Here is a 25,505-nt window from a genome sequence, read left to right on the forward strand (position 1 = left end):
GCTGCAGGAAATGACCAAAGAAATCACTGAATCTTGGAATTTGAGGATTAAAAAATATCTGTGGGTCCTCTGACCCATGCAATGATGGAAGGAAATGCCTAGACTCAGCAGCCGAAAGTCTGGGCTCCAGCCTCAGTTACATGATTTGTTAGCTGGGAGACCTCAGGCAAATCACTACAGCTCTTTTCCTGTATCTACAGTGGGGGAGGTGACACCTGCTTGACCTTTCTCAGAGGGTTATTTTTGTGTTGCTGTTAGCGGCTGTAAAGTCAGCCTACAGCTCATGGTGACCCCATACAGAATGGAACGAAACACTGACAGTTCTGTGCCATCCCCACGATCGGCTGAAGATCAGACCATTGTGATCCACAGGTTTTCATCGGATGATTTTCAGAGTAGGTTGCCAGGCCTTTCTTCCTAGTCTGTCTCAATCTAGAAGTTCCACTGAAATCTGTTCAGCCTCATAGCAACACTCAAGACTCCACGGACAGATGGATAGTGCTGCCTAGGAGATGCATTGACTGGGAATCAAGCCCCGGGCTCCTGCATGGAAGGTGAGAAAGCTACCACCGAGACCCCACTGCCTTTTATTTCGGTTCCTTTAACTTACTCAAAAGCCCATTCAAATTCTGAAAGCACTATTCAAGCAAGTTATTAAATAGACATTGCCTGTTTTATAATCCTGGCTCAGCCCAGTACAGATAATTGTTGATAATTTTCAAAGTAGATAATTAATTTACAGATAATTTGGCATTAAATAATTGAGTATGTTTTGAGTCTCTACAGAGAAGCAAAAGGGAGCAAAGATAGAGAAACCCTGTAGCTCCCATTTTCTTCTTCTTTCATTTTTTTTCTATCACAGTTAAAGGAAACTCTGGTGGCCTAGTGATTAAGTGCTTCGGCTGCTAACCAAGAGGTTGGCAGTTTGAATCCACCAGGCTCTCCTTGGAAACTCTATGGTGCAACTCTGTCCTATAGGGTCGCTATGATTCTGAATCGACTCAACGGCACTGGGTTTGGTTTGGGTTTTTCTTTTTTTAATCACAGCAAAACCTCCCAAAGGAACATTGGAAGAGAGCCTGTGTAACCTGGCAGAGCTGAGTAAACGGGACTGAAATAAAGAAAACAGAACTAAACTGAACTGCAACACAAAGGAGCCAGAAGCTGGAAACAGGCTTGAGGCTTCCTCACTCCTCTGCCAGCCTTGGGGAAATCCACCGAGTTTGGGTTGAATCTGGAGGGGAGTTGCTGATGGCTTTGACTCCCCTGTGCATTCATTGCCTGTTGCAGAACTGGACTCAGAGGCCAGCTGGGAGGCCACAATGCTCCTGGACCTCTCTGCTGCTGCACACATCTGAGCCGAAACTTGGGGCCACTCCTCTCAGCCCTCAACTGGACTGGACCCTAAAAAGTGGAGAATTGTAAATGATCCCTGATCATCTCCATCATCCCAGCCACCTTTTGTGAGGTTCGGTCCAAGGAGCCGGAATTCTGGAAAATGCGCTTGCGGTTCTCATAAACCAAAAAAAAAAAAAACAGACCTGTTGCCTTCGAGTTGATTCCGACCCCTTAGCAGCCCTGTAGGACAGAGTAGAACTGCCTCACAGGGTTTCTAAGGAGTGGCTGGTGGATTCAAACTGCTGGCCTCTTGGTTAGCAGCCGTAGCTCTTAACCACTGCATCTCCAGGGCTTTGCACTTCTCATAAATCCTTGCAGAAGTCCCCTGGGGCCCAGGAATCCTTCTAGGACCATTTAAAAGGAGCCCTATATAGCAGCTACCTGTGGGATCAGATTTGCCTAAACTTTAGAACCCCAAGGAATTCTTAAAAGAGCATTTAATTCTGACAACTAAATCAATACATGTTCCTTGCAGAACACTTAAAAATTACTGGAAGGGACAAAACCAAAAACAAAACCCAGTGTCATCCAGTCAATTCCAACTGATAACGACCCTATAGGACAGAACAGAACTGCCCTATAGAGTTTCCAAGGAGGGGCTGGCAGATTTGAACTGCCAACCCCTTGGTTAGTAGCCGTAGCACTTAAGCACTATGCCACCAGGGTTTCCGAAACGAACAAAGAAAACAAAACCAACTGTGATTATGCCCCATTAATTAATATTTTATGTTGCCTGATTCTTTTCTTTTTTTGCATGTAATTAACCAAAGACTAGGATCCAGACTGTGTATTGTATATTGAGGATTCCTCCCCCCATCCCCCCAAAAGAGGAAAAGACCAACAACCCAGTGGAAAATGATCAAAAGATAAAAGCAGTCAGCAGAAAGAAGGCGAACCTAGCACAGCCAATCAGCAGTCTGCAAAGACAACCGGATCAGGGAAATGCAATCAGATAAATGAGACTCTTCCCACCGGATTGAAGTCTGGTAACGGCAAATGCTGGGGGGATGGGGAGCACCGGGAACCCTCATACCCCGCTCTAGCAGGTCGGTGTGGTACAAACGCTTTGAAGAACAATTTTATAACATCTGGTACCGCTGAAGGTGCAACTCAGTTTATTTTCCACACCAGTATATACAGACGTTTAAAACAAAGTTGGAAGCATTTAGTAATACTAAAAATCTTGATTGTCGTGAACATTATTCTGTTAATAAACAAGAAAACTTACTAAAATCCTTCAAATATCACTTTTGGCTGCAGGTATTATATCATGTGGATGTACTAGATTTATTGACGCGTAGTGTTGGCTCTTTGGGTCGTTTCCAATATTCTAGTTTTATAAATAAGGCTTTATAAATAATGTTATATAATGGGAAGATTATTCTTGGGCCTTTTTTTTTTTTTTTTTGTCTTTCTCTGACTGTTTCCTTAGGATATTCCTAGAGGCAAAATTCCTAGGGACCAAAAAGTGCTCTCTCTCTCTCTTTCTCACGCACACACTAATTTAAGTTACCAAATTAGCCAAATAGTGGCTCCCAGCCCTGCCAGCTTTGGAAATTATTGTTTTAGAAAATCCTTGTCAATATGGTAGGTGAAAAATAGTCTCATTTTATGTGCATGTCTTTGCTTCTTAGTAAGGTTGAAGTTTGCATATTGGCTGTTTGTATTTCTTCTGTATGAATTGTACAAATCCTTTCTTCATTTTTCCACTGTAGTGCTTGATTTTTTCTTATTCAGTTCAAAGAGTTCTTTATATATTAAGGATTTTAGCCCTTACTTTATATATTACAAATACGCTTTTCCTACTTTAGTGGGATTGAATTAATATTTTTTATATACACAAAATGTTCAAATTTTATGGACTCAAATATATTGATATTTAGTTTTTGTTTTCATCTTTGCTTTATACTTAAAAACCAAACCCGTTGCCTTGAGTCGATTCCGACTCATAATGACCCTATATTAAGTCGAACTCATAGTAGAACTACCCCATACGGTTTCCAAGGAGTGGCTGGTGGATTCGATCTGCCAGCCTTTTGGTTAGCAGCGGAGCTCTTAACCACTGCATCACCAGGGCTCCATACTTAGAAAAGCCTAAAATAATGTTTGTTTGTTTTAGATGAGAACTTTGAAGGAGTAATTCCCAGATCAGAGATTTTTCTTTTTCTCTCTGCAAAGGGGAAGTAAAAAAAACTGGGCTGTAGTCGCCCTCTAGCGTCTGTAAGTTTAACGTTTGCAGTTTCAACGAGTGCCCCTGGTGGCCAATGTGTGTAACAACATGCACATCTCCTGACGTTCAACCATCCTCACTTGCCTTGCAAGGACGTGAACAGAATCGATTCACTTAGTGAGTGGAGCCAACCTAGCTTTCATGAAATGTTAAAAACATTTGCTCATTAAGAAATATGTATTTATTTATTATCAATGATAACGAAAAGAGCCAGTTACTAAGACTGATGATAGAAATGAAGAAAATGTTGAGTCTTGAAACATGATGGTTCTTGGCTAGAAAAATAAAATAATTTGAATAAAAGCTAAACATTTTTGGTTGATTTTACTGTATTGGAGTGGGAATAGGATGGGCAATAACATGCATTAAAAAATCATCACAAATTGGTTGCTTAGCAAATGTCCTGAAAATGTTTATTAGGAATGTCACAGGTCATCTGAAAATCTTGGGATGGTGTATTAGTTTCCTGTCGCTGCCGTAACAAATTCTCCAGAACTTAACAGCTTATTGTCTTACAGTTTTGGAGGTCAGCAGTCTGGCATGGGTATTTCTGGGCTAAAATCAAGGCATCAGGGAAGGGCTGTGTTTCTTTCTGGAGGCCCTAGAGGACCATCTGTTTCCTTCCTCATTTTAACTATTAGCAGAATTCAGTTCCTTGTGGTTGTAGGGCCCAGGTCCTGTTCCTTGTTGGTTGCAAGCTGAGGGTTAATTCCCAGCTTCTAGGGGCTGCCACACTCCTTGGCTTCTATATTCAACACCAGGTCTAACGGTAAAGTCCCTTTCCCCTGTCTCAACTCTCTGACCTTCTATACTGCATATGATTAGATAGGACCCACCTGAATAATCCAGGCTAACCTTTCTATCTTAAAGTCAGCTTATTTGCAACCTAAATTCCATCTGCAGCCTTAATTCCCTTTTTCTATATAAAGCAACATATTCACAGGTTCTGGGATCAGCAGGGACAGATTAACCAGTAAGCAAGGTTGGTTCGAATCCACCCAATGAGCCACCTTGGAAGAAAGGTCTGGTGAGCTACTTCCAAAAGGTCCCAGCCATTGAAAACCCTACGGAGTACAGTTCTACTCTGAAACACACGGGGTCACCATGAGTCAAAATCAATTTGATAGCAACTTTTTCTCTGTTTTGGGTTTTATCAAATTTTAAAATGGATTATACCACTCCTGGAGCCCTGGTGGCACAGTGGTTAAGACCTCAGCTGCTAACCAAAAGGTCAGCAGTTCAAATCCACCAGCTGCTCCTTTTGAAAACACTATGGGGCAGTTCTACTCTATCCTATAGGGTCCCTATGAGTTGGAATCTACTGGATGGCAATGAGATTTTCTCGGTTATACCACTTCTAGAAATCTAATCTTCAGAAGGAGTCTGCATGCTCACAAAGACATAGGGCAGCTTTCCTGCAGCTCCTTGCAAAGTCTTTCTTTGGCCGCGGCAGATCCATCCCCCACACTTTCCCACCCTGCCCTGGAGGCTGACAGTGTGGATGTGTCAACAGGTCCCCTGCCTTCTGGATTCTGGCTCAGCTAATGGGGGCCTCAGAAAGGAACTGGGGGGAGGAAGAAAAGTGAGATTGGGGTGCCATTTCCCTGGCTTCCTCCCTGTAGGGTCACTGAGGATTGACTCTCAACCCAGTGTGACAGCTCCTGCCAGGTAGCCCTCTGTCTCCACTAACTGCTCCCTCACCTCCTGTAAGGGCCCAGGAGCTGAAACAGCCCCGCTGTGGCCAGCCCTGGGAGACTGCCTGTCCTTCATGGATTTCCTAAATTCTTCCTGTCGGGGGACAGCCCCAGCAAGGAAAGACCCTCACTGTGCATCCTGGCAGATAATCCAAAGAATTGACAGTAGCCCTTTCCAGATTCATACGTTTATTCAGGGAAACTTACTGACACGGGCAAGCAGCTGCTCTCTCCAGTGGCGGCCAGCTGGAGTGTTTTCCGCGCCCACCGAGCCAAAGAGGCAGAGACATTTAAAGGGGAATAAACCAAAAATGCGTGCAGCAGTTTTTCTAAGACCCAGGAGTTCAGCATGATCAAACTCGAGCGAGGGCGGCTTCTTCTCGTGTGCTCAAAGCTAATGGGAGTTGTTATTCTGGGATCTAAGACCCAGAGGTGCTGTTCTAAGACCCGGGCCAGTTCTCATCGGCTTGGAGCCAGTGGGAGCGCTTCCAGGACCATAGCCAAGGGCCTGCCTTGACCGTAGTGTGGCCATGGTGAAATCTTGTCTCCTTACACTTCTGCACCTTCATGAAAGCTCCTTTTTAAAACTCTCCTGTGATTACTCTCCTGCTGGGACTCCGGCACAAAAACCATGAAAAAGAATAAGCTACATCTCTTTGTCCTGCCTTGAAAATCTCCCTAAAATGTATCGGGGGTGGGGTGGGGGGAGAGAGAAGAGAAGGTCATAGAACAATATATACAATTTAATCCTAGTGTTAAAAATCTACGTATATAAACGCATTCAGAGAAAATGGTCTAGAAGGATATAGCTTTGTAAGCTTTTACTGTTGGCTGCGTGTGACCTGCCAACCCTGTCTCTTGTACCTCACTGTCCATCACTCCCCTCTAGCTCTTTGGCTCTATCACAGTGTCTTCTTTGTTGTTCCTTAATTCAGTCTTGCCTCGGGACCCTTGCCCTTTGGGCTCACTCCGCCGTAGCACACTGCCCACACCCTCACCCGCCATACTTGCATGGCTCAGGTCTTTCCTGACCCTCCTATCCTATCCCCAGCACTCTTGTTCCCTCTTACGCTGTATTTTTTTCATAATAAAACCAACCAAGACCGAACCTGTTGCCCTCGAGTCAATTCCTACTCATAGCAACCCTCTAGGACAGAGTAGAACTGCCCCATAGAGTTTCCAAGGAGCGCCTGGGTGGATTTGAACTGCTGATCTTTTGGTTAGCAGCCAAGCTCTTAAACACTATTATTTGATGTACAAGGGCAGTGAATTTGCTGCTTTAAAAAAAAATCGCTGCTATATCCTCAAGGCCCAGGACCGTGGCAGGCACGTTTTGCAATTATTTTCAAAAATATTTTTTTAAGTTGGGGGGGATTGAATAGGCACTTTCTATTTATTTAAAGTCCCCTTCATTTAAAAAAGTAATTTAATTTTTTAACTTTTTATTTTGAAATAAATTTGTAAAAATAGAACAAAGAATTGCCATCGACCCCCCACCCGGAACTCTAAATACTAACATTTTACCGCAGCATTTTGCTTTCTCCATCCCTCTCCCCCTACACACACACACACACACACACGCACACACACACACACTTTTTTTAACCATTTGAGAGACAGGTGCAGATATGCTGACCTTTTACGTCTAAATATTTTAACATGTATTTCCTAAAAGCAGAGACTCGCTGTTGCATAACCACAACTATCAAGCCAAGACACCAACAGTGACAGAACACTACTATCTACTCTACAGACCTCATTCGAATTTCGCCGAGCGTTCCACTAAGATCCTTCAGAGCAAAGCAGTAAAATAATTTTTTTCTAGTCCAGGATCCAGTCCAGGATCACACATTGTGTAGGATCTAATTTTTTTTAAAGAAAAGGAACTCAGAACACAGGGCAAATAAAGTTAGTCAATTGAGGGACACCTGGTGGTGCAGTAGTTAAGGCCTCAGCTACTAACCAAAGGTCGGCAGTTCGAATCCACCAGCTGTGCCTTGAAAACCCTATGGGGCAGTTCTACTCTACCATGTGGGGTCGCTATGAGTCAGAATCGGGCTTGGTTTTTGTTTTTTTTAGCCAGGTAAGACTGATGAAGCTAGTGTTTAAGTAAGTACCTAAAAATGCATGCGGGTAAATCTTACCCAGTAACTAAATTCAATTTGGATCCAAAACCATTTAATTCTGGGAGTCTTAGCAACCTAGTCAGTTACAAGAGTCATAGAGACCCTGAGCAAAAGCGTAGGGAAGGAGCCCTGAGACTGGACAATCCCAGTCTCATCCCAAAGAAAAGATACAAGTTCTTTGGTCAGCTTGACTCTATGGACTTGTACTAATACAGAGGAGGTAATCATATGCCTAAAACCAAGTCAAGCCCATTGCTGTCGAGCTGATGCCAACTCATAGAGATAGGACAAGTATGGCTGAATGGTCCAGGGCTGAGCACTGAACCAACCTGGGCTCACTGGAATTCTTTTCTTATCTGTTTTAAAGTGGGTATTATTCCATTATATAGACATATGACAATTTTTGTTTTTAACATTTTATTGGGCTTTAGGTGAAAGTTTATAGAATAAATCAGTTTCTCATTCAAAAATATATACACAAATTGTTTCACCATGTTGGTTGCAATCCCCTCTGTGTGTCACACAGTTCCTTTTCCCTCCCTGAGTTCCCCCTTTTCCACTTGTCTGGTTTTCCTGCCCCTTCCTGCCTTCTCATCTTTGCTTTGGGGCAGGTGTTGATTGATCTAAGAAGCACGTTCCTCAGGTGTGTTACTGTTTGTTTCATCGGCCTGTCTAATCTTTGGCTGAAAGAAGAACTCTGGCAGTGGCTTCAGTTCTGAGTTAGCAGGGTGTCTGGGGGATGGGTATACCACAATCATTGATCCATTCTCTGGTTGATGAATTTTGGGATTGTTTCTAGTTTTTGGCTACTATGAATAAAGCTTCTATCAACATTCTCGTACGAGTCTTTTGGGGGACATTTGTTTTCATTTCTCTTGGGTAAATGCCTAGGGCTGGAATTGCTGGATCATGGGGTAGATGGGTGTTCAGCTTTATCAGAAACTGCTTAACAGTTCTCCAGAGCAGTTGCAGCATTTTACCCTCTAACCAGCAATGTACCAGGGTTCCACTTGCTTCGTATTCTCTCCATCTTTTGATACTGTCAGTCTTTGAGTTTAGCCTTGTCATGGATTAATTGTGTCCCCCAAAATTGTGTGTCAGCCTGGCTAGTCCATAGTCTCCATATTGTGTGATTGTCTACCATTTTGTTACCCGATGTGATTTTCCCATGTCTTGTAATCCTACCTCTATGATGTTAATGAGGCAGGATTACAGGCAGTTATGCTCATGAAGCAGGACTTGATCTACAAGATTAGGTTGTGTTTTAAGTCAATCTCTTTTGAGATATAAAATGGAGAAGCAAGCAGGGAAACATGGGGACTTCACACAACCAAAAAACAAGAGTCAGGAGAATAGTGTGTCCTTTGGACCCAGGGTCCCTGCACTGAGAAGCAACTTGACCAGGGAAAATTGATGACAAGGACCTTCCCCCAGAACCAACACAGAGAAAAACCTTCCCCTGGAGCTGGCACCCTGAATTGGGACTTCTAGTCTCCTAGACTGTGCGAGAATAAATTTCTTTGTTAAAGCCATCCACTTGAGGAGTTTCTGTTATAGCAGCACTAGATGACTAAGACAAGCCTATCGAAAGGGTATAAAATGTTATCTCATTGTGGTTTTAGTTGTATTTCCCTGATGTCTAATGATGCTTAGCACGTTTTCATGAGTTTCTTGGCCATTTGTATATCTTCTTTTCTAAGTTTTTTGTCAAATATTTGACACTGGAAGACCAGTGATGCAACTAAAATCAGCAATTTCTTCAGCAGGATATGGCATTTTACCTATCATTTAGAAGATTAAACCCAAAATGGGAAAGGTACTCAGCACTTCAAGCCTGGCATTGAAATATCCTGAGGTTAAATTCACTTTTCTAGTAAAATTTTGTGGGAGGGCTCCCCTTCTGCCTTCCCAGCAGCCACTGGTACCAAAATGCCTCTGCCATGCATTCTTGGGAAGTCCCTTCAGTCTTTATGCGTTGATGGTTCAGTGGTAGAATTCTCACCTTCCACACGGAAGGCCCAGGTTTGATTCTCAGCCAGTGCCCCTCAAGCAGTCTTTTGTGTTGCTGTGATGCTGAACAGGTTTCAGCGGAGCTTTCAGATTAAGACAGACTAGGAAGAATATCTGGTGATCTACTTTAGAAAATCAACTAATGAAAACTCGTGTGGTTCACAACAACCTGATCCCGTTGTGCATGGGGTCGCCCTGAGCGAAGGGCCAACTCCATGGCAGCTAACAACAACTAAGATATGGAACAGATGCTGGGGCTGGAGGTATCCCTGTGGCTTTTTCTGATGTTGTCATTTCTCCAGTCCCCTCAGGCAGGCTGCAGAGTGCCAGCAATAACCCTTGCTTGTCCTGCCTGCCATATTTCTTTCCAAGCTAAAGGGAGGGTTATATTTAACTTCCTACTTCTGTAAGTCAGCTCTTCATTATTTCCCTTATAGCAACATGGATAAATAAATAAATAATAAATCAACAAGAAGCTAAACCATCAGTACCTGAGTGCAACCTTCATCATCATAATAACTGGCATCCGAATGAAGCATTGCAGTTTATAACATGTTTTTACATATATAATTAATTTTTATCTTCAAAACAAAGCCATGGGTATTATTACCATCTCCATTTTACAGAGGAGGAAAACTAGGGCTCACAGAGGTTACATGGGTTGGCCGTGGTCATTCGTCCTGGCTGTTCTTCCTAAGGAAGAAGAGCTGTGACTGGGAGTCACAAATGGCGACGTGGTGGAGGCAGCCCAGCCTCTATCACCACATCCTAGTGCTGGGAGGGAGGAGATGCTGGACTCCTTTAGTTCCAGGGGCACCGACCTAGGCTTGCTCAGGGCACAAGGGCAGCTCCTTCTGTGGTATGATTTGAGAGGCCCCTCAAGGTACCCCCACAAAGCCTACTTCCTTGGGTATGCACAGTGCCTCAGTTTCCATCATCAGGAATCTCTTCTCTTCATTAGGGCAGTACTTACAGTTTTCTGTTTGAGCTCCCCCAATGCAGAGGCCACCCCGGTGTCTGGAGGAGGAAGTGATGCTTCTGAACTTCATGTGCTAGCTTAGACATTCATGCGGATTTCACATTCTTCTTTCTAATAAGTTCACATTTTTTATGTGTTTTAATATAAAGATCATGACCCATTAAAGATGCTTCTCATCTCCATCCTGTGTATCCCCTGGAGGGCTGACTTCTTTCTCACTTTGAGAAAATCTGACTTAAAGAGTTGTAAATCCTGGTTAAAAATTTAAATGGTACCTGAGAGTGACATTACTTTAAGTCCTTGTCACCCATTAATGCAAATCTGTTATCAGATTAACCTACGGGAGAGCAGGCTCCTGGGAGTTAAGAAGTAGAGAGGCTACACGGGCTTATAAAACAAACAATAACAGGTGAGGAACGTGCTTCTTAGATCAATCAAGTATTCGAGACCAAATGGGCAACTCCTGCCCCAAAGCAAAGATGAGAGGGCAGGAAGGCACAGGAAACCTGGATGAATGGAAACAGGGATACCGAGCTGGAAAGGAGGAGAGTGCTGACATTGTGGGGATTACGACCAATGTCAAGAAAAAATTTGTGTATAAATTTTTGAATGAGAAACTAATTTGCTCTGTAAACTTTCACCTAAAGTGCGGGCACACACACACAAAAGTAGAACAGCATTAAAAGGAAAAGTTTGAAAATTGTGCAGAATTGCCAGAGGTGGCTGACTCTTGGCTCAGACCCAAACGTCACATGGCAGACCCCTTGGCACCATGATTCACTCAGGCTACGAGCAACACCATCCGGAGACCAGGGAATCTCCTGACAATTAGGATAAAAATAATCCTGATATTTTGATTCACTACATTTGTCAGTCATTTACATTATTTTAGGGGAAATTTAAGGCTACTCTTAAATACTTTCTGTTGTGGTAAAACACACATAACATGAAATCTGCTGCCTTAACCATTTTTAAGTGTACAATTCAGTGCGTTAATTACGTTCACAATGTTGTGTAACCATCATCACCGTCTATTTCCAAAACTTTGTCATGACTCCAAACAGAAACTCATTCCTCCTTCCCCCGTCCCTGGTAACCTCTAATCTACTTTGTTTTTACGAATTTGCGTATTCTACATATAAGGAACCCTGGTGGAGCAGTGGTCAAGCGCTTGGCTGTGAACCGAAAGATCGGCGGTTCGAACCCTCCAGCCACTCCTTGGGAGAAAGACGTGGTAGTCTGCTTCCACAAAGGTTTACAGCCTTGGAAACCCTGTGGGCAGTTCTACTCTGTCCCATAGGGTCACTACGAGTCGGAATTGACTCCACAGAAACGGGTCTGGGTTTTTGGGTTTTTTTTTTTTGTTTAGATTTAAGTGGAATCATATAGTATTCGTCCTTTTGTGACTGGCTTATTTCACTTAGCATAATTTTTTCAAGGTTCATCCATATTGTAGCATGTATCAGGACTTTATTCCTTTTTACGGGGGAGTAATATTCCATTCACTTTGAGGACTAAAGTGTGCTTGACCCAAGCAAGCCGTGGTATTTTTAGTCACCATATATGCATGTGAAAACTGGACAATGAATAAGGAAGACCGAAGAACTGATGCCTTTTAATTATGGTGTTGACAAAGAATGTTGAATATATCATAAACTGCCAGAAGAACGAACAAATCTGTCTTAGAAGAAGTAGAGCCAGATTGCTCCTTAGAAGCCAGGATGGAGAGACTTCATCTCGAATACTTCGGACACGTTATCAGGAGGGACCAGTCCCAGGAGAAGGACATCATGCTTGGGAAAGTAGAGGGTCAGTGAAAAAGAAGACCCTCAATGAGATGGATCGACACAGTGGCTGCAACAGTGGGCTCAAGCATAACAACGACTGTGAGGATGGCACCGGACCAGGCGCCTGTACACATCTACCACATCTTGTTTGTCCATTCATCTCTTGATGGACCCTTGGTTTGTTTTCACCCTTGGGGTTACTGTGAACATTGCTGTTATGAACATTGGTGTACAAGTATCTGAGTCCCTGCTTTAAAGTCTTCTTGGGCTTGAGGCTGCTCTTGACACATGCATAGTTAAAACCTCTCATTGGCAATACTCACACACCTGCCTTGACTCACCCTGTGTGACCTGGAACTATGGCTGAGACAAACAAGGAAGCAAGCACACAATCACGCAAATAAAAAAAAATTTTTTTCTACGTTGTCCTTGTCAATATGAAAATTGCCTAGGGGCAAACATACGAGAAAGGTCTTCCGCTATTTGCCAATTGCAAAATTAAGAGGAAAACCAAAGGAAAATGTCACTTTAAAAGCCACCTTAAGACATAGGATGACTTGCATAGCATTTGTGATTTTGGATAAAACTAAAACACAGTCCAAATTTCCATGAAAAATGGCAAAAACTATAATATAGACTTAATATGTACTTAAGCCTCCCTGTTCAACCTTCCATATTTATTCCACTTTTTTGAGCATCCAGGAAGGATTTGACTCACCAACTCCAGCAGAATGTTGGTGCTAGTGGAGACCTTAGAGACAGTCTGCTCTCATCCAGGTTTTTTTTACCTACAAATGGGAGAACTATTCCTATGCTGAAAATTGAAAATGATGCCCACCCAAGGTCCATTAGCCAGTCGGTGGCAAATTTGAGACTGGGAGCCAGGTTTCTAGATTTGAAGGCCAGGGCTCTTCCTACCACACCATGCTTTTGCCAGACTGAACAAAGCAAGTCGTTTTTGTGGAACGTGCACACATTTTGGCTTATGGTCTATTGCTGAGAACGTTTAGATATTAGGGATGACTGGGGTCCTCACCACTAGGGCCAGGAACCTCAAATGTATCATGATTCACCAGGGGCCATGAGACTAGTCACAGAGTTCATTCGTAAAGCAAGGACATTTTTCCCTACGTTTTTGTTGTTAGGTGTTTTGATGCTTCCTGCATCGTTCAATATTTTGCCCATAGAATCCTTCAACATTGCATCTCAAAGCTTGAGTTTTTTTCCTTCAGTTCTTCCAGCTAAGAAATGCTGAGTGTGTTCTTCCCTTTTGGTTTTCTAACTCCACCTCTTTGCACATTTCATTATAACTCTTTACTTTGTCTTCCGGAACCACCCTTTGAAATCTTCTTTCCCTTATCATTTCTTCCATTCGCTTTAGCTACTCCATATTCAAGAGCAAGTTTCAGAGTCTCTTCTGACATCCATTTTGGTCTTTTCTTTCTTTCCTGTCTTTTTAATGACCTTTTGCTTTCTTCATGTATAATGTCTTTGATGTCATTACACAACTCACCTGGTCTTCAGCATTAGTGTTCAACGCATCAAATCTATTCTTGAGATGGTCTCTAAATTCAGGTGGGATAATCTCAAGGTCATACTTTGGCTTTTGTGGCCTTGTTTTAATTTTCTTCAGCTTCAGCTTCAACTTCCATACGAGCACTTGATGGTCTGATCTGCATTCGGCCCCTGGCCTTGTTCTGACTGATGATACGGAGGAGCTTCTCCATCATCTCTTTCCACAGATGTAGTTGATTTGATTCCTGTGTATTCTATGCAGCGAGGTCCATGTGTATAGTCACCATTTATGTTATTGAAAAAAGATATTTGCAATGAATAAGTCGTGTGTTTTCACATAGATCTTATTTTTATTTTGGGAGGCTTGAAGGACCAATGGAGATTTTGGCCAGTGCCAAAGTACCCTCAAGCCCCTCCTGGCAACATCAATACAACTCAAAGGCATAGTCGCTCTCAGCACCCTGGGAAGAGATAGAAGATCATTCAGTAAACTTTAAGTGTCAAAAAATTTCTAAGACCCTCATATGATAGTACTCACACTTAACTATGTGAGTACTGGGTTAATAGGGTGTAGTAGTTAAGACTTAGACTTTAGAGTATAATAAACCGGGGTTCAGATCTAGGCCATGCCCCTTAACTACTGTGTAAGCTCAGCACGTGTTAGCTACAATTATTATTGGTGGAGAAAACATAAAATGACACAAAGCTACTGTGGATTCAGTCAACTCATATTAATTTGCATTTCAGAAATTGCAACAGTACCTACAAACACTTGAGAGGCAATGGTAAATATCTGTGAATGGCATAATTTATTCAGACCACAGACGATACTCAGTGTGCAAGTTGATTTGGACCTGTTGCAATAATTGCTCCCCAGGGTCATCGGTCTATAGTGCTGATACATCGGAAGAGCATGAACTTTAAAATCTTCCAGAAGACTTAGGTTCAAATCCTGGCTCTGCCATGTACAAACTGTGCCATTGTTGACAAGTTGCTTAACTTCTCTGAGTCCATTTCCTCATCTTAAAATGAGAAATAATACTTCATGGGATCATTGGAGGATTGAATGAGACGAAGTGCATAGGAGCCTGCCTATAACTCATTGCTGTTGAGTCGATTCTGGCTCATAGTGACCCTATGGGACAGAGTAGAACTGCCCCATAGAGTTTTCAAGGAGCAGCTGGTGGATTTGAACTGCCGCATTTTTGTTAGTAGCTGCAGCTCTTAACCACTGTGCCACCAGGGCTCCAAACTGGCTATGTTGTTGTTAGGTGCCATTGAGTCAGCTCCGACTCATAGCGACCCTAGGTATAACAGAACGAAACACTGCTTGGTCCTACGCCATCCTCACAATCATTGTTATGCTTAAGCTCATTGTTGCAGCCGCTGTGTCAATCCATCTCATTGAAGGTCTTCCTCTTTTTTTGCTGACCCTCTAATCTGCCAACCATGATGTCCTTCTTCAGGGACTGATCCCTCCTGAGACTGTCATGGATTGAATTGTGTCCCCCCAAAAATATGTGTCAACTTGGTTAGGCCATGATTCCCAGTACTGTGTGGTTGTCCTGTATTTTGTGATTATAATTTTATGTTAAGAGTATGAGGGTAGGATTGTAACACCACCCTTACTCAGGTCACCATCCACTTGTGGTATTTCTGTTCACCGAGACAGAGACATAGTCTCATCATCTCTCTTCCTCCAAGGCAGATTTGTTTGTTATTTTGGCAGTCCATGGCATATTCACTATTCTTCTCCACCATCACAATTCAAAGGCGTCAATTCTTCTTCTGTCTTCTTTATTCCTCATCCAGCTTTCACATGCATAGGAGGCTATTGAAAACACCATGGTTTGGGTCAGACACACCTTAGTCTTCAAGGTGTCATCTTTGCTTTTCAACACTTTAAATAGGTCTTTTGCAGTAGATTTGCCCAATGCAATGCGTCTTTTGATTTATTGACTGCTGTTTCCATGGGTGTTGATTGTGGATCCAAGTAAAATGAAATCCTTGACAACTTCAATATTTTCCCTGTTTATCCTGATGTTGCTTATTGGTCCAGTTGTGAGGATTTTTGTTTTCTTTATGTCGAGGTGTAATCCGTACTGAAGGCTGTGGTCTTTGATCTTCATCAGTAAGTGCTTCAAGTCCTGGCTATGGTGGGAGTTAAATAAATGTAATTTGTCTTCTCATGATTTGAGCAAAGGAGAACAATTCACATTTGTTTGAAAACCTATTGTTTAAGTTGCAGAGGGCCCGGACATGAGACCCTCATACCTAGGAGGACTCGAAGCCCCACTGTTAGAAAACAGGGAGAGAAATAAAATACTATTCCCATTCAATGGTACGTGAAATATCTAATTATCACTTTTATTCTCCAGGAGATCCAGGGACACCTTCAGCCTCCATATTTTTACCTAACTTGTCATTCTTCCTCCACCTCCTCTCCTCCTTCTCCCTTTCTTGAACCTTCTCATCACATTTAGCCTGGAAGCCTCACATAAGTAGACGCGCTAACTCTGCACTGGGGTGGGCCAGGAGCACAATGTCAATGTGATGTTGCCACTGTCACTGGTGATAGCCTATGTGTTCCAAAGGGCTACCTAGGAGCAGATGGACCCGTGCGAGAGCCCCTATTAAACAGTGGCCCAGACAGTTGATGGTGGTGGAAGGGCAGGCCCTTCATGAATCATTTTCCTGATAGTCCCGGTAGGAATCATTTATTGACTCAGAACGTTCCCACCCCTCTTCCCCAGAATGGAAGGCTGCAGGCCACTTAAAGGCAGCCTGTTCCTATAAGCAGGAAGGCAGACAGGACAGACAGGGATGCAGTGAGATAGTGCAGAGATCAGCTTCGTGAGGGGGTGTTCTCCTGGGAGTTGTGATTTATTATTGACAGGGAACCTACAAAATTGCTTGATTCGGTGCTGTTGTCTTCCCTGTCTCCTGCTCAGGCTTCCTCACACCTCTCTTCACTTGGTGGATACATGGAAGGATTGTCTGGCATTTTAGAAACTTCTCACACCTGTGGAAGGATCCATGCCTGACTTCCTTCCTCCCCTGTAGGAAATGTGCTTTGACCATTTCAAGAACACCCCTTTATTTCCTGTTTCTGGGGGTGCACGATATGCTTTATCTCTTTCTTTGCACATAAATGTGAAGAAAGATACACCATCCCTGAAGAAATTTTTATACCCAGCCAAGTCTTTGTTTCCCATCTCCTCAGAAAGTTCAGGAAACCAGCGCCCACGTTGCTACTACCTGGCTTTGTAATGATCTCCTAGAGCAGGTAGGAAATCTTGTACCTTTTGGTCAGAAGTAGAATTGGAGCAAGGAGCCAAGTTCACCTATTGAGATCATGTGACATGGGAATCATGTGACTTTGGAATGGGGATCAAAGAGCAGGAGACTCAATCTTTCAGGCAAACAGCCCATCCAGGAATTAGAGCTGCTGGTGTTTCCTGTTCATTTAACTTATTTAGGCTAATTATTGTTTCTTGTTCTCAAATTTAGAAGCTGTTTGCCTAGCACAATTTTAGAAATCCAGAAACAACCCACCAAATATATGCCTCCAGTACAACCTGGGAGGTTCATTACATTAATTAATCAATAGTGCTTAATAAACACTTTGAAATCCTCTTATTAAAGGGGACACCTAATTTCAAACTACTATTATAATCAGTCCTAATGAGGTCAGTGGCTTAAAGAGAGGGTTTTAAACCATATATAAAGCTCTTCCAGTGATCAGTGGTTTAGGACAAAGGTAAGAAAAGGCAGGTGAGTCTTCATGCTGGGGTTTAAAAGCTTACTCCACAGGGGTAGAGCCATAGGCAGGTCGCCTCGGATTGAAGCCAGGTGCACAGAGATCTACTGACTAATGGATTCCCACGTTGTTAAACCTGTGTTATAGGAAAGAAGCCCTCGTGGTGTGGTGGTTAAAGTGCTTGGCTGCCAGCCAAAAGGTCGGCAGTTTGAACCCACCAGCTGCTCCACAGAGAAACATGTGGCAGTCTGCTTCTGTAAAGATTTCCAGCCTTGGAAACCCTATGGGGCAGTTCTACCCTGTCCTATGGGGTTGCTATGAGTTGGAATCGACTCGATGGCAGTGGGTTTTTTGGTTTATGTTTTAGGACAAAGGCCACTGCTTTGTGAAAGCCTGACGTGCAGGTTGCTGCTGAGTACAGAAGACGTTCTCAGAAAGAGGGGAAATTTTCTCTGTCGGGTGACAAACCAGGTTAGTGCTGGCCTTCTTGTGTCTTGTAAAGTATATAAGCTGTCTTCTGAATGAAATAAAGAAAACGGTGGATGGAGGAAGCAAGGGAACCCGGCAAACCTAAGTCCTGTTGCTCTGGTGATGCCCAGAGCTTCTCTTGGTTTCTTAAGAAGGCTGTAGTGAAGAATGGGACAAAAATCATGGCAAGACCAAGCCTGGAGATGGGATGGGAGTATGTGCGGCAACATATGTAAGATATACCTGGGCTCGTGCCAATATGAAGTTGGGTTTAAATGAGTTGGGAGTTTACGCTTAGGCAAGAGAGGGATCCAACAGACCATAACAGACCCTAAGTCTCTAAGAATAGTGTCTTCATACTGGAAATGGGGAACGAATTGGAAGTGACTCTAAGCTTTTTATTAAATCAAAGCAATTCTTTAAGAAACTTTCAAATTATAAAACTAACCAGTTTCTATTTCAGATCATAACAGGCCCTGTAGGATAAGGTTTGCTGCCATGCTGTCCTCTGTCGTGTTTTGGGGACTCATTGCCCTCATTGGTAAGTCATTGACGGACAGTTGACGTTTTTTTAGCAGAGTGTCCAAGAAAACACTCCCCAGAGTCAGGAATTAGAGCAATGATCACATGTGTGGAAGAGATGGCATTCCTTCTGAGCAGCCTAGCCATCAACCAATCTTATTTCTATAATTAACAGCATAGTCTGCTGGCTAAGCAGATGAAGGTGATATCAATGGGAATTTAAAACAATCAAATACTTACTGATCTCCTTACTTCCTCTCCAACAATGCACCTACTAGGCTTCTTACCTTATCGAGAGGTATATGGAACAGTGCCTGGGAAGGGAAGGGATATGAAGACAAAACTATCAATGCCAGACAGTAAATAAAGAGTTCAGTGGGTGGTAGAAAAAATGCTGATCTGAGGGGATTTGAAGAGAAGGAGCTCACATTCAGCCAGGATGTTCAGACTTAAAACGGGGGATATGACTTTGGAAGAATGCTTGGTATTTTAACGGGAGAAGGGAAGAGCCTTCTGGATGGAGGAATGGCTTTAGTAAAGGGACAGAGGCAGAAATGCATGAAAAGTCTTTGAGATACAGCAAGCAAATCAGTGTGACTGGAAGGGGCGGGGCGGTTTTCGAGAGGAAGGCTGGAGAAGTAGGTTGGGGAGATGGTCAAGGACCTTGAATAAGAAAAGACTGGGAACTTCAGCCTAAGAAAAATGAGGAGTCATTGGAAATAACGTCCAAGTTGTCTGCTTATTAATAGAGTGACGATTGAGAAGACAGTTTTCTAAAATGTTCAATTCTAAATTTGGAAAAGTGAGGCTACTCAACAGTGATAATTTCCATTTACTTACGGTCAAATTCAGGGGGATATAGTTTAAAATGTTTACCCCTCTTGAATTGTCAGGTGGAAACAGAGTTATATAGCCAGTAGACCAATTATGAGCTACCATACCATACTAGCTGTGTTTAATGAAAAGGGCGCTATGATTAAAAAGGGCCTGTGTATTTATGATACCAACACAAGTAGTATAGGAACCTTGGCCATATCCTAATACCCTTAAGACAGGGGCAAAACCAGCTGGGGATGCTGGTTAAAGTACAAATTCTTGGATCTTACACCTAAATATTCTGGCTCAATAGATCCGGTATAAGGAATAGAGTAATATGCATTTTTAATAAGCATCCCAGATCACTTTGATGCCTGAGCACTATGGGCCACACAGTTTGAGCATAACAAAGGCTACCCTGCTCTCTGCCAGCAAAAAGATACTGAGCCTCTTGATATATGTACACTTAATCTATCCAGAAAATTTAGATAATTACTTTCCCATCCCTCCCTCCCTCCCTCCCTCCCTCCCTCCCTCCCTCCCTCCCTCCCTCCCTCCCTCCCTCCCTCCCTCCAAACATCCATTTATTCATTCACCCATTCAACAAATATCTATTGAACACCTACTTTGTGCCAGTCATTCATTGTTCTGGATGCTGAAGAAGATACAGCAGAGAAAAACACTAAGTCCCTGCCTTCCTGCCTATGCAGTTTATGTTCTAGCAAGAGAAGCAGGCAAAAAAAAAAAAAAAAAAAAGAGAGAGAGAGAGAAATGTCAGATGGTGATAGTGATATACATAAAAAAATATAAGGTAATGAAGAATAAGGTTGAATGTGTTGTCTTTTTAACGTAAGTGGACAAGAAAGGCTCTACAGAAAGGTGACTTTAAAAAAACATTTTATATCGAGCGCTTTGAGCCTATAAATTGGAGAGATAATAGTACAATAAACTGAGTACTTACCACCAAGCTTCTACAATTTTCAACATTTGCCAATCTTATTTTACCTATCATGTCACTGTGAAGTTGAGTCTCTGTTTCTTAACATTAGAAAACAATTGAGTTATTTATAAAAATTTAAGTTAAATCTGTTGTCATTTTTTTTATTTTGTTGAGTTTCTGCCCTAGTCTGTTGACTAAAGAGCTTTTCTGTAATTTTGAAAAGTTTGTTCTAATAGTTCCAGTGTGTTAGTTACTAGGGCAAAAACTCATTTCATAATGACAAAATAAAAAATGACAACAGATTTAGTGTAAAATTTTTATAACTTAATTGTTTTCTAATGTTAACAGACTTAGAGACTCAACTTCCCAGTAACATGATATACAAAATATATTTAACTTAAATTGCTATGGTACCCTTCTTTTCCAGCTTTTGAAATAAAGGCAAATGATAAAACTAGATGTTTTGTTTACATCCCCAGAAACATTTGTGTCCAAAGTGTCTTAAAATTTCTCTCAAGGTTCCTGCTTAAAACTTGTGGCAATTTTTACTCTGATCAAGATCGCAACAAATATATTTGAAACCTATAATAATTGATTTTCATAATACTTTGCACAGTGTTTTAGAAATAAGTGGTATTTTTTGTTGTTTGTTTTGTCTTGTTATGTTTTGATGGTAGAGGTAGAGTAAAAAAACAAACCTGTTGCCATCAAGTGGATTCCGACTCATAGCGACCCTATAGGACAGAGTAAAACTGCCCCATAGAGTTTCCAAGGAGGAGCTGGTGGGATTCAAACTGCCAACCTTTTGGTTAGCAGCCAGAGCTCTTAACCACTGTGCCACCACGGTTTCCACTGGAGATAGTGTCGGAGGCGGAAATCTTCTGTTCTGTTTTGTCTCTTCAGCCAAGACTAGCAAAGAGACTTGGGGAGGACCCAGTCTGTGGCCCTGGTTTTTGGTTTAGTGATGTTTATAGTAGCGACTCAAGCAATATTTTCTCACAGGCTTCACGTGAATTACCATTCTGCCTCCAGGTACTTCCAGGGGCTCCTACCCTTTCACTCACATGATGAACCCTCACCTGCATCCCCGTCTGTACCACGGGTGCTATGGGGACATCACCACCATGGACACCTCGGGTGCCACCTGTGATACAGACAGGGTGATCAACTGTGGTAAGTGGGAATTAAAGCAAAGGCTTGACTTTCCCCCTTTCATCGTTTCAGAGTGTCTCTTAGAAAGTAAGTTATTTTTTTTAAGGCATAATTATTATTATAACAATGATATCAAAATTAAACATTAGGGGAAAAAAAAAAACAGAATCCTGGCCAACATAAAAAACCACATCTTTAAATTTTTTCCATTCTTTCCAGTCCTTGTCCAAATCTGTTTATTTCTGTGTATTGAGGTTATTGATTAAATAAAATGTTATATCCCAGCTTTGTTTTTTGTTTGTCATTGTTTTTACTTAATGTTACAGAATGAGCATTTTAAGGACGCTTAACAGTCGCTCTTTGTATTTCTTCTCTTTTGCAATCCTGTTCCAACGCCTTCTTTATGATGTCATCACTGTTGTAGTATCAGAGCTGGAAGCAGCCAGGGAAGTCACATCTAACCCCATGCCCTCCATTTAGAGATCAGAACACTGAGGCTCAGGAGGGTGGAAAGAATCCCCAAGGGCCCAGAGCCACATAGCGGCACAGCCAGACTAAACCTTAGGTTGGTTGACATCTAGGCCAAGAGTTTTCCCAGTGCATCAGTGTGGCAGAAAAGAGAAGGAGAAAGAGAGAGAAGAGGCACTCATCCAGAGTTATGAACCTGTCTGGGTTTCTGTAGCCAGAGATGAAGAGAATGTCTTACAATGGCTATCCCAACCCATGAGCAATGAGCAGGGGCTGTGGCTAACTTATATTTTGGAAAAAGGTGATCTTCTGGAGTAGAGGATACACAGTTTTGTTTTGTTTTTTTGACTTCAGGGATCCGTGGTTCTGAAATGTTTGCTGACATGGATTTGAGGGCTATAAAGCTTTACCAGGTTATGATCAAAGATGTTGGGCAGAGGCTCTGCGTGGACCCAGCGCTTGTTGCAGCCGTCATCTCCAGGGAAAGCCACGGTGGAGCCGCCCTGCAGAGTGGCTGGGACCACAGTAGGCTGAAATTTGGTTTGATGCAGGTACTTAGCTAGAGACTCCGTCAAGCCTACTTCTTCCTGCTTTGCAGAAGCTCAGCCCAAAGTAGAAAGCCATTGGCAGTGTTTCCAGGCCCCCAAACCCTGGGGGCTCTGGCTGGAGCTGCTTCAGCATCATTTGTCCTGGGATTTCTGTGACACATCTCTGGTGTGTTATTCAAGGTTTATTAGTTTGGGATCTCTTCAAAAAAAGACTTTTATGAGTTTCCTATCTATAATTCTGAAATAAATAATATACAATGTAGTTACATTGCGAAAATCTCATATAAGGTCCTATTATTACGGGGTCCTCATGGGTGCATGAAGTAGTTAGTGTCATCCATGTGGATCAAAACACTGTATCATTAAGCTCTACTTGAACCAATTTTTTTCTTTAGGGAAATGGAGGAAGGGCATCCAAATTATCTGGATGTTTGCTTCCAGGCTCTATTTCAAATTGTCTGTAGAAACCCAAATATCTAGCCTTCCCAGTTAGAAACAAATTTTTACCTAAATTAACTGGGTAATTATTTTTGACAGCAAACACCTGGACTTCTTTGTGTGCTAATTATTTGTTTTGAAACAACTTTTTCATATATATGTTGTTGTGTGCCATCGAGTCAAACCGTCCCATGGGTTTTCTTGGCTATAATTTTCATGGAAACAGATCACCAGGTCTTTCTCCTGCAGAGCTGCTGGGTAGGGTCAAATCGCCGACCGTTTGGCTGGCAGCTGGGTGTTTAGCCATTGTGTCATCAGGACTTGCTTTTCATATTCATAAAATATATATACACCCTGGTGACGTCATGGTTAAGAGCTCGGCTGCTAATCAAAAGGTCGGCAGTTCAAATCCACCAGCTGCTCCTTGGAAACCCTATGGGGCAGTTCTACTCTGTCCTATAGGGTTGCTATGAGCTGGAACCAACTCGATGGCACCTAACAACAACAAAATAAAATGTAAATATAAACGTATATATGTATGAGTGATTTAAACTGTGCCATTTTCAGTTCTCCCAAACCTTACTTTGTTTCTCTGCCTCACCCCTCAGTGGAGGAAAGGATAGTAGACTTGACTCTGAGGATATAGGGAAGTGGCTGAGCCAGCGTCTGTGAAAATGAACGCAAGGGGGGAAGTAAGTCACGTCAGAAAAACGTGTCACTTCATCCAGATGCTGACATTACTATCTGAATTTTCTAGCTCGATAAGAAAATCCATGACCCCGTTGGTGCCTGGGACAGCAAAGAACACCTTTTTCAGGGTGTTGGGATTCTAACAGACAGAATTAAGGCAATCCAGAAAAAGTTCCCCACGTGGAGTGTGGCTCAACACCTCAAAGGTACGCCAGATTTTTCATGCTTTGTTTATATGAACAGCGAGTGAGCCCTGAAGTCCAGGCGTGTCCTGGGCCTCCCTGGTGGGCAGTGGGTCTGGCAGGAGCTGTCGGAAGGCTGCACGAGTGCCTTCTGAGCGACTGAGTTGCTTTGAGTGGTCTTCCTTCCCCGACTTCTATTTCTGCTTCTCTGTGAAGCTGAGGTTCTTACTGTATCTCTCCTGGGGTCACTGAGCCATGAGTGATGCCTCAAGACTTAATGAGATAGTGTAAAAGAATATGTTTTGTCTTCCTCTGATAGGCTTTTTTCCCATATAAGAAACCGTTAACCACTTCGTGAATTGTTTGAACAAGTTTTTATCCTGTGAGCCCTCTCAATGCCATTGGGGCTTCAGGTACCGCCACACATTCATGCAGAGATCTCTCCCTGGCTGAGCACAGACCCCCCCCCCCACCCCAAGTCAGCATCTTCCGGACTGAATTAACTCACTAGCATTTCACTACAGTTTTTTGTTTTGCACTTTTCGTGTCTGTGAAAGGCATCATAATATATCCAGTAATCCCAGCCAGAAAACCAGATTTCTTTTAGGTTTTTCTGGCTCCTTCTCTCTTCCCATCTAACCAACACCTATTCCTACAAAGTCTACCTCCTATGGACTCGTGAAATATACGTATTACCTTCTCTCCCTCCACGCCTTAAGGGTCTTAATTTAGAACAGTTTCTATTTTCTTTCTGTCCTTGAGGGCAGAGATTAGGACCAGGGGTCTTCTTCTTTAGACATCGGAGCACAGCACAATTATGTGTTCAATAAATAAGCATGCAAAGAAATGGACGCAGTATCTTGGGTACCATTGTATATCCCATACTCAGTGTGGCTCAAATCCTGGCACGTGCTAAGTGTTTAGAAAACATTTATAGGGTGAATGAGTGAGGGGACAAATGAGTGAATTATTAAATGAATACAGAATGTTAGAAACATTCTCTGACTGAAGACTTACTGGGACTCTAGCTCTGTCAGGTCTGAACTATACAAGAAGCAAATCTGACTTTTGTAGAAAGAAAATCTAAGTCTTAAAAGAAATCTGAAATTCTTCCATTGATTCTTGGGGTAGCATGCCCTTTTGGGGCGGGGGGCAGGGGGGAGGAGGGAATGGAAGATCTGGGATTGCCTGTTTTGGAAGATCTGTCCGGAGGGCTGACACCCTGGAAATGCTCGTGTCTTACTTCTGGTGAACATTAATATTTGGATGTAAACTGCTGTGTTTCGTTTCAGGTGGTCTTTCGGCCTTTAAGTCAGGAATCGAAACCATTGTCACCCCCATGGACATAGACACCGACTACGTCAACGATCTTCTTGCCCGAGCTAAATTCTACAAAAGACATGGCTTCTAGGGCAAGCTGTGTGGGTGGATCAGCTGGCACGGTGCTCAGGTAGCCTTTCTTCTCAGGATGGTTTGATATGAACGTTTTTCTACCCAACACGGCCAATTGTGAGAGAAAATTTATTTCCCAATTTATTGTGCTTGAGGTGAAAGTTTACAGTGCAAATTAGTTTCTTATTCAAATATTTATACCCAAATTGTTTTGTGACATTGGTTACAATCCCTGCAATATGTCAGCACTCTCCCCTTTTCCATTTTTACCCTGGGTTTCCCGTGTCCATTTCCTCCAGGTATCCTGTTCCTTCCTGCTTTCTTGTCTTTGCTTTCGGGCAAGTGTTGCCCATTTGGTCTCGTATACTTGCCTGAACTAAGAACATTCCT

The 25,505-nt window shown here is 42.6% G+C and overlaps 1 protein-coding gene across 2 annotated transcripts; it reads left to right on the forward strand.

Annotated features, from left to right (window-relative positions):
• The first annotated feature begins 389 nt into the window (after positions 1-389).
• Positions 390-25,134, forward strand: LYG2 (lysozyme g2). Of its 2 annotated transcripts, XM_049856570.1 has the most exons (7): positions 530-554; positions 17,867-17,970; positions 18,431-18,508; positions 21,278-21,418; positions 22,220-22,416; positions 23,609-23,747; positions 25,016-25,134. In XM_049856570.1, the coding sequence occupies exons 3-7, from the start codon at positions 18,466-18,468 to the stop codon at positions 25,132-25,134; spliced, it is 639 nt and encodes a 212-aa protein (XP_049712527.1). In that variant the 5' UTR covers positions 530-554; positions 17,867-17,970; positions 18,431-18,465. The 2 variants fall into 2 exon arrangements, 1 of the variants encoding a protein (XP_049712527.1); XR_007513584.1 differs by lacking the exons at positions 17,867-17,970; positions 18,431-18,508; positions 21,278-21,418; ... (1 more) ...; positions 23,609-23,747; positions 25,016-25,134 and adding an exon at positions 2,169-2,299 and having other exon boundaries at positions 390-554.
• The last annotated feature ends 371 nt before the right edge of the window (positions 25,135-25,505 follow it).

This window comes from Elephas maximus, chromosome 17 (genome assembly GCF_024166365.1).
Source record: "Elephas maximus indicus isolate mEleMax1 chromosome 17, mEleMax1 primary haplotype, whole genome shotgun sequence".
NCBI classification, from domain to species: Eukaryota; Metazoa; Chordata; class Mammalia; order Proboscidea; family Elephantidae; genus Elephas; species Elephas maximus.